The sequence below is a fragment of the Callospermophilus lateralis genome, chromosome 6, assembly GCF_048772815.1.
Source record: "Callospermophilus lateralis isolate mCalLat2 chromosome 6, mCalLat2.hap1, whole genome shotgun sequence".
NCBI classification, from domain to species: domain Eukaryota; kingdom Metazoa; phylum Chordata; class Mammalia; order Rodentia; family Sciuridae; genus Callospermophilus; species Callospermophilus lateralis.
The window spans coordinates 98,925,409-98,942,408 of record NC_135310.1 but is presented as its reverse complement, the minus strand read 5'-3'; the positions used below and the strand labels follow the sequence as shown (position 1 = coordinate 98,942,408).

At 33.8% G+C, this 17,000-nt stretch overlaps 1 protein-coding gene across 4 annotated transcripts in view; it reads left to right on the top strand.

Annotated features, from left to right (window-relative positions):
* Znf451 (zinc finger protein 451) overlaps positions 1 to 15,744 on the top strand; it is an 81,903-nt gene extending 66,159 nt beyond the window's left edge. For 2 of the 4 annotated variants that reach the window (XM_076858529.2, XM_076858530.2), the window contains 2 exons: positions 4,169 to 4,234; positions 14,471 to 15,744. In XM_076858529.2, the coding sequence (XP_076714644.2) occupies positions 4,169 to 4,234; positions 14,471 to 14,517 (113 nt within the window). In that variant the 3' untranslated portion in view covers positions 14,518 to 15,744. Of the gene's footprint in view, positions 1 to 4,168; positions 4,235 to 9,053; positions 11,547 to 14,470 lie in introns of all 4 variants that reach the window. The other 2 variants (XR_013091630.2, XR_013091629.2) reach the window with 2 other exon arrangements.
* The last annotated feature ends 1,256 nt before the right edge of the window (positions 15,745 to 17,000 follow it).

Below are 17,000 nucleotides of genomic sequence, written 5' to 3'. Positions count from 1 at the left end.
CCCTCCTCCACTCTATATATTGGTTTCCTTTTTATAAAAATTATTTTCTTCCATTCTTTTATCACCCTTTCCTTTATCCTCAACAACATAATATTCTATATTCTATAAAATACTTTTATAAATATTCTATGAAATACTTAAATTTTTACCTTTTCCACACTAGGCCAACTTCCTTTTTCTTCTCTTATGCTGCTTTGGGGAACATTTCTTTTTAAATTTATAATGTAAAACCTGTTATGAATTTCCCTCTATTTCTGTTCAACTTGAATGAGAGCTGTATATGAGAAGGCCTGCATGGATACATTAGGTTTGGAGGTAAAATATGGTTTATTAATATGCTCATTAAATCCTTCTGAATGTATTCTATTTTATATATATATATATATATATATATTGTAGTTGGGCACAGTACCTTTATTTATTTTTATGTGGTGCTGAGAATCGAACCCAGGGCCTCACATGTGCTAGGCGAGCGCTCTACCACTGAACCACAACCCCAGCCCTCTTTTTTTAATATTTATTTTTTAGTTGTAGTTGAACACAATACCTTTATTTATTTATTTTTTCGTGGTGCTGAGGAACGAACCCAGGGTCTCGCATGTGTGAGGCGAGCCCTCTACTGCTGAGCTACCACCCCAGCCCCTCTTTTTTTTTTTTTTTTTTTAATATTTTTTAGTTACAGATGGACACAATACCTTTTTTTTTTTTAAATTTATTTTTATGTGGAGCTGAGGCTTGAACCCAGTGCCTCACACATGCTAGGCAAGTACTCTACCACTGAGCTATAATCCCAGCCCACTCTATGTACTCTTTATCATTCATATGTAGTACTTATTTGAATATACTGCTTTTTGAAACACATGTATACTTTATTCTAAATTTTTGTGAAATGCAGAGATCGTGCAATACATAAAGAAGGGCATGGGTTTTGAGTGCTAACTTTGCTACTTCCCAGCAGTGTGACTTTAGGCAAGTTACTTAACTTTTTCAGAATCTCATTGTTTGTATCTTTTTGGTTACAAGAATTAGTGATCTATGTAAAATGCCTTGCACAGCATATAAAGCATTCTATGGGCTCAACAAATGGTAGCTCTTTGTATTAGTACTATCATAAAAAGAAAATAAGACTCCTTGCCACTACATTTTATGTATGCATTTTTGTTGGTGGACACAATACCTTTATTTTTATGTGGTGCCAAGGATCAAACCACCTCACACATGCTAGGCGAGCATTCTATTACTGAGCCACAGCCACAGCCCACCCCAGCCCCAGCCTTAACCACTACATTTTTAAAGTAATGAAAATAATTAAGTGCTTGAAGAAGTGTAGTATCTTTAAAACAGAATATTTTACCTTTACGTAGATTTAAGGGTCAAATGAATAATGCTTTCAAAACTCTAAAATTAAAAAAAAAAGTTATATGAAAACAGTATATTAAAAGTTTAGTTATCTGAATCAATATCAAATTTTTTCTTTATTCCATCATTTTTCCTAGTAAATGGCTTTGTGAATGGTAGAATAATAGTTTGTAATGGAGTGGTATTTAATATATATTTTGGTATTTTAAAAATCTTTCAGTGTCCACTAATCATTTTATTTATTTACTTACTTATTTAGAGATGTGGTGTCTCACAATGATGTTCAGGCTGACCTTGAACTCTGAGGCTCAAGTGATTCTCTTGGCCTCACCCATCCAGGTAGCTGGGACTACTGGTGTATTCCCCCATGCCTGGCTTCACGCTAGTTTTTCTCACTGGGTCTTTAGATAGTTTTGGTCACCACAAGAATGCCAGAATAACTCCTTGCATATAGTTTAGCATTGGTGTTCTTGTCTTCAGATTTGACAGTTTGTTAAAGGCTTTGTGGTTTTGGGGTGGGATACTGAGATCTTTTTGAGAATCAGATGAAAGTTTTCTTACCCCCCAAATAAACAGCCTGTATGTACAACATTACTTAAAATTTCAGGGGATTTGTGGTCTCGGCATTCCTGTTTACTAACCAACAAACAACTGTCATCTTTCAGGATATAGGGAAAAGTTGATGTTGTATGTAACAGTGAGAAGTTCTCTCATACTTACTATTACGCAGACAGTCTGGTGATTTTACATGTTTTTAAATTTTCCACTAGAGCATAAAGAAAATGATACAAGTTTGTGTTTCTTATTCTGAGTTTTCAGAAAATTAGACTGGATATTACTGTGTAATCAGAAATAATCTGTGGGATAGTGTCATGAGATATCTTATACTTGGAGAGTTTAGTCTTTGCCTCTTTTTTGTTAATTGAAAAAATTTCAGGAGATACTTAGTAAAAATAGAGATATTTGGAGTAGCTTTTCTGTATATTGAGTTCTAGTCATTTGACCCTAAGGCATTACTTTTTGTTGATAGGGAAGCGAAAGGTAGATAGTTTTACTATGGTATTTTTTTTTTAGGCGTCTGACTTGCTTACATCAAGTAAATCAGTATTAGGTGAACCTTTAGAGAAAGTTCAAGGTTTGGTTGTGTCATGGGTTTTGCTGTATTTTTTCTCTAAGCTCTCCAGTGTTCCAGTTACCAACATTTTGATTATAGCCATGATAAATAGTATAAATCCTTTTAAAGACATATAAAAATATCCAGTGATCTGTCCTTAATTGACCCTTTGGCGGCCTTATCCTTCATTAGTTCTTTTATTTTTTTCAATTTTATTTTTTATTGCAGTCATTTGCACTTTCTTAAAACTTAGCAAATACATGGATCCTTTCTGGTAATCCTTATCAGAGGAGCCAGGTAGACTTTGCTTTAGACCTTTTACATTTTATTCACAAGTACGTCTTCTTTCTAACTTAAGTCTCATGTTTCAGAGTTGGGGATATAACCTGACATTTTAATATTCAGTTTTAAAGAGAAATGAACTAAACTTTATTGAGGACATATTATGTGCCAGCCAACATGCTAGCTCCTTTTATAGTTGTTTAAACATTTAAAGGTATTTAAACACTTTTTTATTTTTAATTTTAATTTATTATATATGACAACAGAATGCATTACAATTCATATTACACTTATAGATCACAATTTTTCATATCTCTGGTTGTATACTTTAAACACATTTTAAGAGCTTCTTCCATGTGTTTTTAAATCCTCTTTGCATTCTGTGAGGTAGGATATGTTAATTACCCCATTTTACAGATGAGGAAATAGAGGTTCAGAGAGTTTAAATAACCTATATGTGGCCATACAAGTGCTTTTTATCAGTATTAACTGCTATGGGTAAAGCTTTCATTGACAGACTTGATTTCATGATGTAGAAATAGCCACCCAGTGTGAATTAGTGATACTTACCATGTCCATGAAGAGTGAAGATAATGACAGATGTTCTGCCATAGTCTTAACAACATTGCAGAATTAATATTAAGATAGTAAACATTTTTTAAAAAAAAATAACATTAAGGAACCTGATATTTTGGTGAGAAGATAAAATTATTTGGTTGTTGGGCGTTCTGATACTTTTAAAAGTAAACTAATTAAATGTCCAGCATAGGTCAAGGAAAATGATTAGCAGTGTTACTCTCATAATTAAACCAACATTTCTGTCTTTAGAAGCTGGGCAGGATATTGGCCAAGAACTTTAAGCGCTACAGTGATCTATTTCATTAGTACAACATGCAGTTCTAAAAAATTCACTATAATTCCCTTCCATTATATCTTCCACCTTTACTCACTGTAAATGTTTGAAAATAAGTACAAGTTAGTATAGTCAGTATTTGCCCCAGGTAAGGAATTTGTTTGACGCAGGAGCAATTTTGTTTGTTCTTTTTTTCTATTTTTAAAATTGGTTCATTATACTTGTACTTAGTGATGAGAATTTTTATATTCATACATGCAAACAATATAACAGTATAATCTAGCTAATATCACAGGAGCACTGTTAATTAAAAATGTGGTGTTTTCTCCATACAGATGATTTTCAAAATACAAAAAAAAACTTTGTCACCATTTTTAATATTTTTTGGTAAACATTAAAAAAATCAAACCCCTGGTTAAATGATATAGTACTAATGAACTGTAACTAGTGAGCTTGGGTATGAAAGAAATCATTGAAAATAGGATTGTTTGAGAATATGTAATTTATGGTGCAATAACTTTTTCAGAAATACATTTGCATTTATTGATTCTGTCTTACAGAATGTGACAGTGATGATAATGTGGGAGCAAAAGGTACTTCAGTTGAAGAATTCAGTTCCACAGAAGGTAACCTAATAAAATTAATCCTTATTTTTCTGTTTTAAAAAATTTCTCCCTATGTCAGCCCTTCACCTTCTCCCTACTCCACCCTTAAAACAACAACAACAAAAGTTTTCTCAGTTTAATAAATTTCTTGCATTTTCTTACATATGATGATTTAAATTTAAAGATAAACCTAGTTCTAAGGCTAGAACAGGTATCAATCCATTATGGTTTTTGTGCCAAATACAGTATACCACCTGGCTTTATAAACAAAGTTTTAGCTGCACAGACTGTTTTCTCTCTTCTTGAAAGAAAGGCTCTTAACTTCTATAAATTAGAGAAAGTTTTTGTGTTACTTGACATAAATTCCTGGCTGTACCACTATTTGTACCATATACCCATTTTTTACTTTGGCTTTTCCATAATAAGCTGAATTTTTTAATAACCAGGGAGGAAATGAGATGATGCTTTTAGCTGCATTGAAGGAGTGGAAAGTATTATATTAGTGTCTTTGGCATTAAAATAGTAGAAGTCTTTATATAGATTCCAGTATACTAGTGTTTATGGTTGGAGATTTGAGGATGGGAATTTGGAGGCTGGAAAGTAAGGAAGGAAATGTGGCTTAACACCCAAACAGATAGCCCAGTTGATTTGTTTTCTGAGCATTTATGTGCTCTCTCATTTAATGCAGTTAATTTCACTAAGGGCATAGTAGAACTTTGTGCTATTAGGATTCAGAAATTTGAGTATGGCAGTGAAATTGATTCATCCTTTTGATGAAGTAGAAAACTCTTATCTTTCTTAATAGCCAAAATTCATTGATTAAACAAAGTTGACAGAAAATGAACAATCTAATTGGAAACGAGGTTTTGTTTTTTTTTTGCCCAATTTTTTTTTTCCAACATGGGTCTTTCAAGGTTTAGCTCAATGCTTAGCAGCCACATAATGAGAAGTTAGATAAATAAAAGAACTTTTGTGAGCTTTAAACAAAATCTGCCAAGTAAGTTGTTTATCAGAGCCACTAAAAGATAAACACTGTTTTTGAACATCTAAGTTCAGATTTTGCATCCCATGAATAATTCCAGGAAAATGCCAGTCAGAGTTAAAACTTAAGTAACCACGCTTTGGAAGCTTTTACAGTTTTGTGGGCTTCTGGCTTACCCAAGAACTCTGAGATGTGTGTAACTGGATATGTATCAGAACTTATGCCATTCTATTATCTGTGCAATGCATTATGTGTTTTAGGGATTGAGATTTTTACGTTTTTATAATATTTTTTTATATTTACTTTGGAAAAATAATTATTATTAAAGGATTCAAGAAAAGATCATTTAAACTTTTCACTAGCTGTTATAGGACCTCATTCCAAGAAAATTAAAGGACACATATGTTTGAGCTTTCTTTTATTTTCTGATGCATCTGTATCAAGTTAAGTGTGAGGAGTATGCAATGTTCCATGCAGGTTAAGGAATATGGTCTTCTATGCACTTTCCTTTAATAACCTTCTTTTTTTACTCTTCTTTACCCAACAAGAAACAACCCAAATGTCATCTCTTAGGTTGAACCACATAAAATTACCATTTTTGTGTCATCAGTGCCTGTTCTAGATTTTTGGTCTTTAAACAGAGCTAACCACTGCTTCTACTAGACTCCCACAGTTAAGTACCAAATAGATTTAAAATATTTCTGTCTACATTTTTTATTTTCACCAGGTTCCTCAAGGAGTCAGAATCACATTTTATTTACTTTCCTTCAGTAGTACCTAGCACAGTGTTTAGTACTAAATTATTACTTGTTGAATAAATATACATAAAACATGTTAGAGCCACCAGGACCCTTCTTCCTACAACTGGTTAAGGAAAATTAATACAGGACAATTTGGAAGAATATTGAGTGATTTGCTGACCCTGCACCATGGAACAAGTAATGTTCTTATCTGGAGCTGATAAGACTCACAAGTCTCTTCTCTTCTGTCTCCTCCTAAGACAACACAGTGAGTGCTTAACAAATAGTGGCAAAAGGAAGGATAAATTTGCTTGTGGCTTTTGCCTTGTGGGGAGAGCTAACCTCCTCCACCATGATTTATTTCCTTCTTTGTTGTTCTCGATAAATCAATACAAAATTCTGATCACCAGGCTAATAATAGCAGTCCCATATAATCTCTTTTGGTTATTAGATAAGGGAAGTAGAAGCCACATGGTGTGGTGATGAAGAGTACAGATATTGGATTCAGACTGCCTAAGTTAAAATTCAGCTTTGCTGCTTATAAGTTGTGTAATATTGGGCAAGTCATTTATGTCATACTTTCTTGTTTATTTATATTCTTTTCGTTCTTGTTTTTGTTGTTGAAAATTGGATATTCAATTATTATCATTTGGCACCTCTGGAAATCATTCTTCCCTTTCCCCAGGGTTCACTGTTTTGGGTTGTTGGATGCTATAGATGTGCATCTAACTTCATTGTGCTTCATTTTCCTTATTTTAAAAATGGGAATACTAGCATACCTACCTTAATAAAATAATGTGGTAAACTTATACAGTGTATGTATAAGTTGTTGCTGCTGTTAGTGTGACAATAATTATCCTTATTACCACTGTTCACTTATCTTCATCCGAAGTTTGCTGTGGACGTATGCCTACTCAAAACCCTGGGAAACAGGACAGCACTGTGTGAATTAAATGTCAGCAATTTAACTTACTCTTAGAGTTCCTTCAGTTAATATAGTCATCTACATTTTATTGATGTAGCATAAATACTAAAACTACTTAATGTAACCAATTTTTAAAGAACAAATAAAGAATAAGAGACCAGTGTTAGTTTTTAAAATTTGTTTGCTCTTTAACAAACACTACTTTTAAAACTGCTCTTAACTTCTGAAAGTCAAAACATTCATTTCATATATTTTAAAAAACAGGCTTCTAAACATTAAGTAATTTAGCTTCCCATTCACAGCTTGAAAATGATTTGTTATAGGTCTTCTAGTTCTTATTACTGGGTTCTTTCTTAATCTGCCATGATTACAACTTACATATAGTGCAGTTAAGGCAGAGGAAAAGGAGAATAAGAGGAACATAGAACTAGCCACAGAATAAAAAGGGGAAAAGAGGCCAAACCAGATTTTACACAAAGTACTTTTTATTTCTATTTGTGACTTCAGATTACTACTTTCTTTTGTTCTTTAATCTCAGTCTAAATGATTCCTTTTAGCATTTCTTGTATGACAGGTTTATTAGTAATGAATGAACTCTCTTTATTTCTTTGAATCTGGTTTCTTCTTCATTCTGAAGATAAGTTTTGGTAGATAAAGAATTCTTCATTAAACAGGTTATTTGGTTTTTATTTCAGCACTTTATGTTATCCACTGTCTTCTGTCTTCCATGACTTTTGTTGAAAAATCAGCTATTAATCCTAACTGGGGATCTTTTATATGTGATGAGTTGTTTCTTTTTCTTATCATGTTATCTTTGACTTTTGGCAATTTGACTGTAACATCTCAATGTGAATCTCTTTGAGTTTATCCTTTTTGGAATTCATGGGCATCTTGGATGTGTTAATTCATCTTTCATCAAATTTTGGATTTTTTTCAGCCATTATTTCAATAAATATTCTTCCTGTTCCTGTCTTGTTCTTGTTTTGAGACATGCATAACATGCATGTTAGTCTACTTGATGGTGTTCCCTTAGATTCTTTTTTCATTTTTCTTTCTGTTTCTTACACTGGATAATTTAAATCCTTCTGTCTTCAAATTTGTTGATTCATTCTTCTTAGTAGATCAGATCTGTTAAACTCATCAAAAGAATTTTTCATTTTAGTTATCGGTACTTTCAGCTGAGGAGCTGAGGACTTTTATTACAATTTCTGTTTATTGATACTATAATTTTGTTCATATGTTCATGTTTTCTTGTTTGTTTTTGTTCTTGTTTCATTGTTGAAAACTAGATAATTGAATGTTATAACGTGTTACCTCTGGAAATCATGTTCTTTTTCTTTTCCAGGGTTTACTGTTCTTGATCATTGAATTCAGCAGTTTTCTTGATTGTTAAAATTGAGCAGTTGTGCATTTTTTGCTTACTTTTCCATATTACTTTTGCAAAAACTATATTCCTTGTATGCAATCACTGAAGTCTCTCTTCCTTTAGTTTGTGTTCAGCTAATGTTTTCACAGATTTCTTTGAATGCCAGGGACTCAAAACAAACAAAAACATACCACTCCTAATCTTTGCAGGTTGGCTCTATGCTGGGGGCCCTCCTTTGCACATTTATTCACACTCACATTAACTCTATAGACTGGGCAGTGATGAAAGTTAAGGGTCTTTTCTGGTGTTTTCTCAGTGTATATCTTGTCCTGAGCACATACTTGGCTTTCTAAATTGCTCAGTACACACAACCACTTTTCAGTGCTTTATTTCCTAAAGAAATTCTCTTCCTGGGTTTCCTCCAAGGCTTTAGGTAGTCAACCCGTAATCTTTTGACCCAATCTCTGTGGGCCTTACATTTTTTCCAGCACTACTTGGTGTGAAATAGATGAATAGGTTCTAAGCTAGGTAAAATAGATGAATGCTTTGAGCTTGTCCTTCAGCTAGCTCCCAGATAGATTAAAACAAACACAACAATTTGTGAGTAAGATTTTTGCTCTCTCTGGAACCAGGGACCAGGATCCCATACTGGGAATGGGCTGCTGTCTTCAAGACTACTGCCAAGTTAGGGAGGAAATAGTGGGGAAAAGGCAAAATACAGATACCAGAGGCTTTCCTGCTGTCTTTATGTTGTCATTTTTCTTTCTCTCCTTTTTAATTCAGCATTTGCTTGGTTGCTGCAAACCTTTGTTTTTTTTTTTTTCCAGAGTTTTGATAAAATTATTTCTGCCAGTGTTTCAGTGTATCCCTGAAGGTATGTGTATTTGGAGCTGACTACACTCCCACTGTATTAAATTCACCCCAAGAGTGGCTTTTATTTCTTTCTTAAATGTTTCATAGAATTCACTGATGAACTATCTAGCCTGGATTTTTTGTTTAAATCTATCTGTAGATACACAGACTTTTCAGTTTTTATTTTATGTCAGTTTGAAGTTTTGTGATTTTCAAGAAATTTGTACATTTTACCTAAGTTTTCAAATGTCCCAATGTGAATGTGCTGAGAATAATATTTCATTGTAATATTTTTTTAAAATATTGTAAATGTACAGCATGCCTTTATTTAATTTTTTATGTGGTGCTCAGGATTAAACCCAGTACCTCACACGTGCTAGGCAAGGGCTGTGCCACTGAGCTACAGCCCTAGCCCTGTAATATGTTTTTATTTCTGCTAAATTCAGACTTCAAACTGTTCCCCCAATAGCAAGCAACAGCTAAAATTGCTTATTTCGAAGTTTTGGGTTTCCAGCTGTTGATTTTCACTGGAGAATGAATCTTTTCTCATGTATGATGCATACTTACACTTCTGAAGTAAACCCAGTATTTATAGATTTAGGGGAACCTTCTTTGTTGCTTTCTCATTTCTCTGGGATAAACCTCTTTTTTAAAAAAAAATATTTATTTTATTTAGTTGCAGTTGGACACAGTACCTTTATTTTATTTACTTATTTTTATGTGGTGCTGAGGATCGAACCCAGGGCCTTGCACGGGCCAGGCGAGCGCTCTACTGCTGAGCCCCAGCTCCAGCCCTGGGATATACCTCTTATACCCCATCCCCGCCCCCACACTTTCTAGCTTCTCTGTAGATGGACATCCTATCTTGATTACTCAAGCCACTAAGAGTTTGGCTTTCTAAATGAAGTCTGTTCATCTTACTGCATAAGGAATGGAAAGTACCCTAAGGCAAAACTGATAAAGCTATAAATTTAACCTTGTAATATTCATTTATTTTAAGGGTCAACATCTGTTTGTTTGTACCTGTTTTTCTTTCTTTCTTTTTTTTCTTTGTTTCCTTATTACTCTACAGTGTCTTGAAGTAATGTATAGTTGTATCTGTGGGGACTGGTTGTGGTGGAGCAATGGTAGAGCACTTGCCTAGTACACAAAAGTTCCTGGGTTTAATGCCAAGTACAGGGAAAAATATCTACGCGCACACACACAGACACCACACACATGTGTGTATATAATCTTATCTATGGGAGGATTAATCCATTATAAGCTACTCTGCTGTTATTGGAAGTGAAACCATATAGTTGTTTTTTGTTTTTTATCCAGTTTTAATTTGAAAGTTTAATTCATATAAGTTCACTGTAGATACTGGTATGTTTGTATTTATTTTTTTGCTACTTCAGTCTAAGCTTTCTCTTTTTTAAAAAATTGGTTAGCAAGTTATTTTATGGTTACCTTCAAATTTTACCATGCCCACACACCATAATTTAAAAACTAAACCATACCTGTATCTTGTCCACCTCTTGCAGTAAAAGGACTTTAGAACACTTCAACTTTGGTCCTCTCCTCCTGACTTACATGCTGGTATTTTTCTAGTACTTGATTCTGTGTGTGTGATATAATGCACACACAAAATATACAAAACATAAAGTAGCTAACCACCTCTCTGGTTAAAAAGTAAATCATCTCCAATATTTTAGTTTCCTAAGGCTTCCTTAACAAATTACTACAAACTGAGTGGGTTCAAACAATAGAAATTTAATTTCTATCAGTTTGGAAGCTAAATGTTTAAACTCAAGCTTTCAACAGGACTATGTACCCTCTTGTAGCTTTTGGCAATTACTGACAATCCTAGGCATTTTTTTAGTTTATATATTTATCACTTCAGTATCTGCCTCCATTTTCATGTGGTCCTCTTCTCCCTGTATGTCTACCTTTGCATGGTATTTTCCTCCTCTTATAAGGATAACAGTCTTACTAGACTAACCCTAGGGCTAAGACTAGTAAAACTAACCCTAGGGCTGGGGGTATAGCTCAGTAGTATAATGCTTGCCTAGCATGTACCAGGCTCTGGATGCGATCCCCAGCACTGCAGGGGGTGGGGGAAGACACCCAAATAACCTCGTCTTAATTATACTTGCAAAGACCTTATTTTCAAATCAGATTATTTTCTAGAAATAATGTCTAATTGCTATGTCAAATGTCTCCCCAAAACTATTGAAATTTAATTGTCATGTGATGGTAGAAAGTGGAACTAAAGAGGCGATTAGGGTATGAGGCCTTCATAAATGAATTAATGTTATCTTGGGACTGGGTTTTATTTAGAGTGGGTGGTTATAAAATCAAGTTCAGCCCTCTCTTGCTGTTTTGTGCGTGCTTTCTTGCCCTTCTGTCTTCTGCCCTGGGATGATGCAACAAGAAGGCCCTCACCAGATGCAGGCCCCTTGACCCTGGACTTCTAAACCTCCAGAATTGTAAGAAATAATTTCTTTTCTTTTCTTTATATTTACCCAGCCTCAGGTATTCTGGTATAGCAACACAAAAATGGGCTAAGACATGGGTGGTGGGTAGGACATATCTTTTACAGGGACACAATTCAGGCCTTAACAGTTAGTACGCTAGAAGAGTCCCCCTCAAGTTCTCTTCTAGTTACTTCCCCTCTTCTCCTTTCCAAAGCTTAGTAACCACTTTGTAACTTAAACACGATAGTAGTGCTTGATTTTTAACTTCATTTAGATGAGATTTTATGGACCATTACTGTCCAAATGTGGTCCACTATGGTTGCCACCAGTCACATGGGTATTAAGCACTTGAAATGGAACTTGATTGAGATATTGAATTTAAATTTCATTTAATTTTAATTAATTTTTAAATGTAAATAGCCACATAAGTTAGTGTCCATCATATTGAATATAAGTATAGGCTGTAGTATTCTGGGTCTGGTTTCCTTTAGCCAACATTGATTTAGAGATTCATCTGTGTTTTGTTATGTAGGTTTGGTTTATTTCCTTTTTTTTTTTTTTTTTTTTTTTTTTGGTTTATTTCTAATACTTATGTAATAATCTATGTATATACTACAACCAATTATTTATAGACTTTTAAAATTTTTTTTATTTGTTCTTTTTAGATATACATTACAGTAGAATATGTTTTGACATATTATGCATACATGGAGTATAAACTTCCCATTCTCGTGGTTGTACATGATGTGGAGTGTGGGAGGCCATCCTCCCATGTGATTTGAGTTACCTCCCTGGTTGGGTGAGAGGCGCTTAGACACAGCTGTGTTAAAAGCCTTCCCCACCCTTTCCCAGGTCCAAGGGCTTGTCCGTGTAGAGATGTGCCTGGCCACTGACCTGAAGACCCAATCATTGTCCTTGACCTTGGGATGCTGTCCCCCTTAACCTTCATTGGATCCGATTTTCCATGGAATTTTTTGTTCCCCAATAAAAGCTCACTCCCTGGCGAGCTCTCCCTCTCTCGCTAAACCTCACCACCGCATTAGGTGGCTGGAGGCGGAAGCTAGGAGAAGCCATCTCCGAGCTGGTGTTAAAGGTAATGAGAGTCTGTCTCTTTAATTCAAAACTCACTAGCAGTTTCTTAAGAACCCAACCTTCTTTCATGAAGCCTGCGCTGGTCACGTGGCAGAGTGGAGTTACATTGGTTGTGTGTTCACATATGAACATAGGAAAGTTATGTCCAATTCATTCCGCTATTTTTCCTATTCCCATCTCCTTTCCCTTAATTTATACTTCGTAGCTAATATAAGTAATTCAGCTGTGAACATTCCTGTTCTTTTTGTCTTTTTTGGGGGGTGGGGGGTACTGGGGATTGAACCCAGAGGCTTTCTTCCACTAAGCTATATTTCAAGTCCTTTTTGTTTTTTGAGAGATTGTCCCACTAGGTTACCTAGACTGGTTTCAGAACTCTGGGTTTAAGTGATCCTCATGCCTCAGCCTCCCAAGTGTAATGGCACCTTTTGGTGGGCACAATTTTAATTCAGTGGAATTCACCATCATTTCCATAATGGTTTTTGAATTTTGTTTAATAAATCTTCATCTACACTGATCATAAACATACTGCCCTATATTTTCTTATAAAAGCTTTTTCATTTTGCCTCTCAAAGATATATAGAATATCAGAAATACGTTTTTGTGTATTCCTTAAGATAGGGATAAAATTATTTTTCCTATATGACTTATCATTTGATTTACCACCATTTTTATTAAAAAGACCCTATTTCCCTTGTATGTTGTAGTATTACCTTTGCAATTAAAGTGTACATATAATCATGGGTCTGTTTCTGAAATTCCTCTGCTGTTCTTTTGGTCTCTTTGTATATTCTTACACTAGTACCACATTCTTTCTTGCTGTAACTACATAATAACATTTTCTATCTTATACAAGTCTTATCACCTTGTTCTTCGCTAGAAATGTCTTGGCTTTACTTTGTGTTAACTCATCCCTTTGAGTTCATCTCAGGGCAACTCTATGACCTTAGAATGTACCTTTAATTTAATGCACAGTTTATACTAGTTTGTAGTATTTTAAATTGCAGACACCGTAGCAAACCAATGCCCCTGCTCAGAGGAAACTACACTTGCATCCTATAGGAATCACTGGTGCCTGTAAACTAAGGAGGCTCTGTGAGGCTGTGAACCATGTATGATAAGATAAATCTGGTATGAGAAACCAGTGAAAGGAAGGAGTTGACACCTAATTCTACCCTGCTAGGTTTTAGAAGCATTCCCAGGGAAGAGATGGAGAGAGACCTGTTGAGCCCAATGATGTCTTTCTTGTTTGCTGTTATATTCTTGTTCCTGGTATATGGTGGGCATTCAGTAAATATTGGTTAAATGAGTTGTGTGTGTATACATACATTTCTCAGATAACATTATATAGCCATGAGTTTCACTCTGCCTAAGATGCTAGAAAGTTTAGAGCTGATTTTTCTCATCAGGCTTTATTGAAGTATAGTTGACAAATCAAAAAGTAAAATTTAATAACCTGTGAGATTTTTGCTGTTTCATAATGTTAACCTTTCTGTTTCAACTTCATCTTTATATGTATCACTTCAAGTCTTTTAGGAAATAAGTGATAAGGATTTCTTTCAATATTGAAACAAGTGATTATGTATGTGTGAGTGACTGAAAATTTGTTGACTTTCTGCATCCCTAAATAGAAATAACTTTTAAGTTCAAATATGTAGTTATTATCATATCTAGATACTTAGTTCAAAATATTCAAATATTACAGAGAAACTCCAATATAGCCTAAGTTCTTCAATTTTGATTTTTCTTTCCTTTTTGAAAAGATGAATATAGTTGATAAAACTTACATAAAGAACATGTTGATTAGTTTTCTGCCCTAAGTTTTAAAATTCTGTTTTTTAATACAGATGTGGAATTAGAAGAAGCTATTAGAAGAAGTCTTGAGGAAATGTAATTAAAGATATAACCACAAAACATCAAGTGGCCTTGAAGAGACTCAGGATAATGAATTCTTGAGTTTGTTTTCTAAAGGAGACCAGAAACCTACTAGTATAAACGTATCTGAAAACATGTTTTTGTGTTGATATGTTCACAATCTCATATTTGCTTTGTATTTTTTGTGCTACTGTACAAAATTGTATCAAAGGAATAGAATACATGTTAATGCGTATATAGATCATGTATTCTAATATATAGGTATCACAGTTTCCCAACTAACTTAGAATTCATATATTTAGGTTAAAAGGATTAAAGAAAAAAAGGAAAGTTTTGCCTATTGTTTGGTTTCCAAGTATCATTAGTTCCTTTTTTTTCTTTTTTTGTACTGTACAGATGATTCTAGTTTATTTTTTTTTTTTTAGGATTTGAAAAATGAGTATAAATAAAGGTGCCATAACTCAAGTTTTTCCCTAAATTCTATGTCTCATGTGGCACTAATGTATAATACCTTTGAGATCTTTGGTTATGATTATTAGAAGAGGGTAATGGAAATTGATAATGAAAACAGATTAAAAATTTTACCAGTGATGTTCTTTGTGGGTATCACACAGATATATATTCTTGCTTTATTTAGAGAATCTTATTGCTAAAATAAAAGCACACTTTTTTCAAAAAAAATAAAATGAAACCTTTTCCATTCCTTTTACATGCTTAGACTTTTATGTGACTTGTATGATCTACTGTTTAAAGGAATGTCAAAATATATGCATAGAATTAAACTTATTTTAATAATATTACTCTTCTTATATATTTTTATATGCATAATTTTCTTCAAAAGTAATGTTTGTTGCTGGGCAAATGTGTAATTCCAGCAGCTTTGGAGGCTGAGGCAGGAGGATCATGGCCTGAGCAACTTAGCAAGACTTGTGTCTCAAAGTGAAATAAAAAGGACTGGGGATATTGCTCAATTGTAGAATGCTTGGCTAGAATATGTGAGGCTAAGGGTTCAATTCCCAGTACTACAAACAATAAATAAATAAAATAATAATAGTAATGGAAATGTTGAGGGTCTTCTCAGGAATAATTTTCCTTAACTCTCTAAAATTTTGTTTCATATGGAGTATCTTCATTTTAGTTATTCAAATTCACTGAATTGTCTATTTCATACATTTGGTATTCCCTATTTTTAAATGTTGAAGCCTTGTTATAATTTTTGTAAAAATTGCGTAAGTGGAAAACTAAAAAGGACTAATATTATCTTCACATATGCTTCATGTTATTTAACCAAAAACATCTTCATCTCTAAAAATTTTTAGTAATCATTTACTAAATGTAAAAAAAATATTTCTATACAGTTTTTCTTTATATTTCAGATAGAAAGATATCATGGCTAAAATTTTGTTTTTTTCTCTGACACTAGATATTTTAATGTTCAACAGATTGCTGGTTTATTAACTGTAGTCTTTTCAATCTATATTTGAAACCAAATTGTGTTTTTATTTCTTTAATGTCATTTCTCTTCCTACTTGCATTTTTTTTAAGGTTGGCATTGTATATTGAGGATTTATTAATCATGTTTCTAAAATGACCACATTGTGCATTTAATTTTTATGTTAAAGTTGTCAGGCACTAGGCTATACAGTAATGGAGCTGGACCTTAAACACATCTGCAGGAGTTTGCTAAACAGTGAGAAGCAGAAGGGAAATTCCAGAGAGAAGAGTAGTTAAGTGGATGTGGGGCAAGAGCAGGTAGCATCTCTTGTTAGCGATCACACACAGGTGTGATGAAAACAGGTGTGATGAAAACAGGTGCTCTGTTAAGGTTTCTTGGTGTGTTATGCTAGTAACTGAAGCTTTTGGTATAATAAGAAAGGGGTGTTTCACCTTAAGTAAAGATAATTGGGTTATTTTAATGTTTAAATTTATAATTGTCACTGATTGTATTTCTACTCATTAATTAAAATCATTCTAAAATTATAATTTGGACTTAACTTAGACATAGTAGATATAACTAGTAGAATACATTAAGGAAAGGTATATTATCAAAAGTAAATGTTTCTAATCCTGACATAGATGCTGATTTTTTTCATCCCACCATTCATTTATTTACCCTCTACTAACAAAATATTTATTGAATACCTACTATATGCAAGCAACAGTTCTCAGCAAATGACACACACCAGTGAGCAAAACAAAGCTCCATGCCCGAGATGGAACACACACTGTGGGAGTATTAAATAGTAAACAAGTAAATAAAACAGTGTATCTGATGGTGATAAGTATAATAAAGTAAATAAAGAAGGAAGGATATAAACAGTGCAGGGAGCTGAGGGAGGGAAGGCGCTCTATTAGGATAGTCAAGAAAGATCTCATTACAGTGAACTTGAGCAAAGACCTGAGGAAGGTGAAGGAATGAGCCATGCAAATATATACAGGTGGTCCTTGACTTAGGGTGGTTTGACTTATTTATTTGGACTTTAGGATGGTGCAAAAGCTATA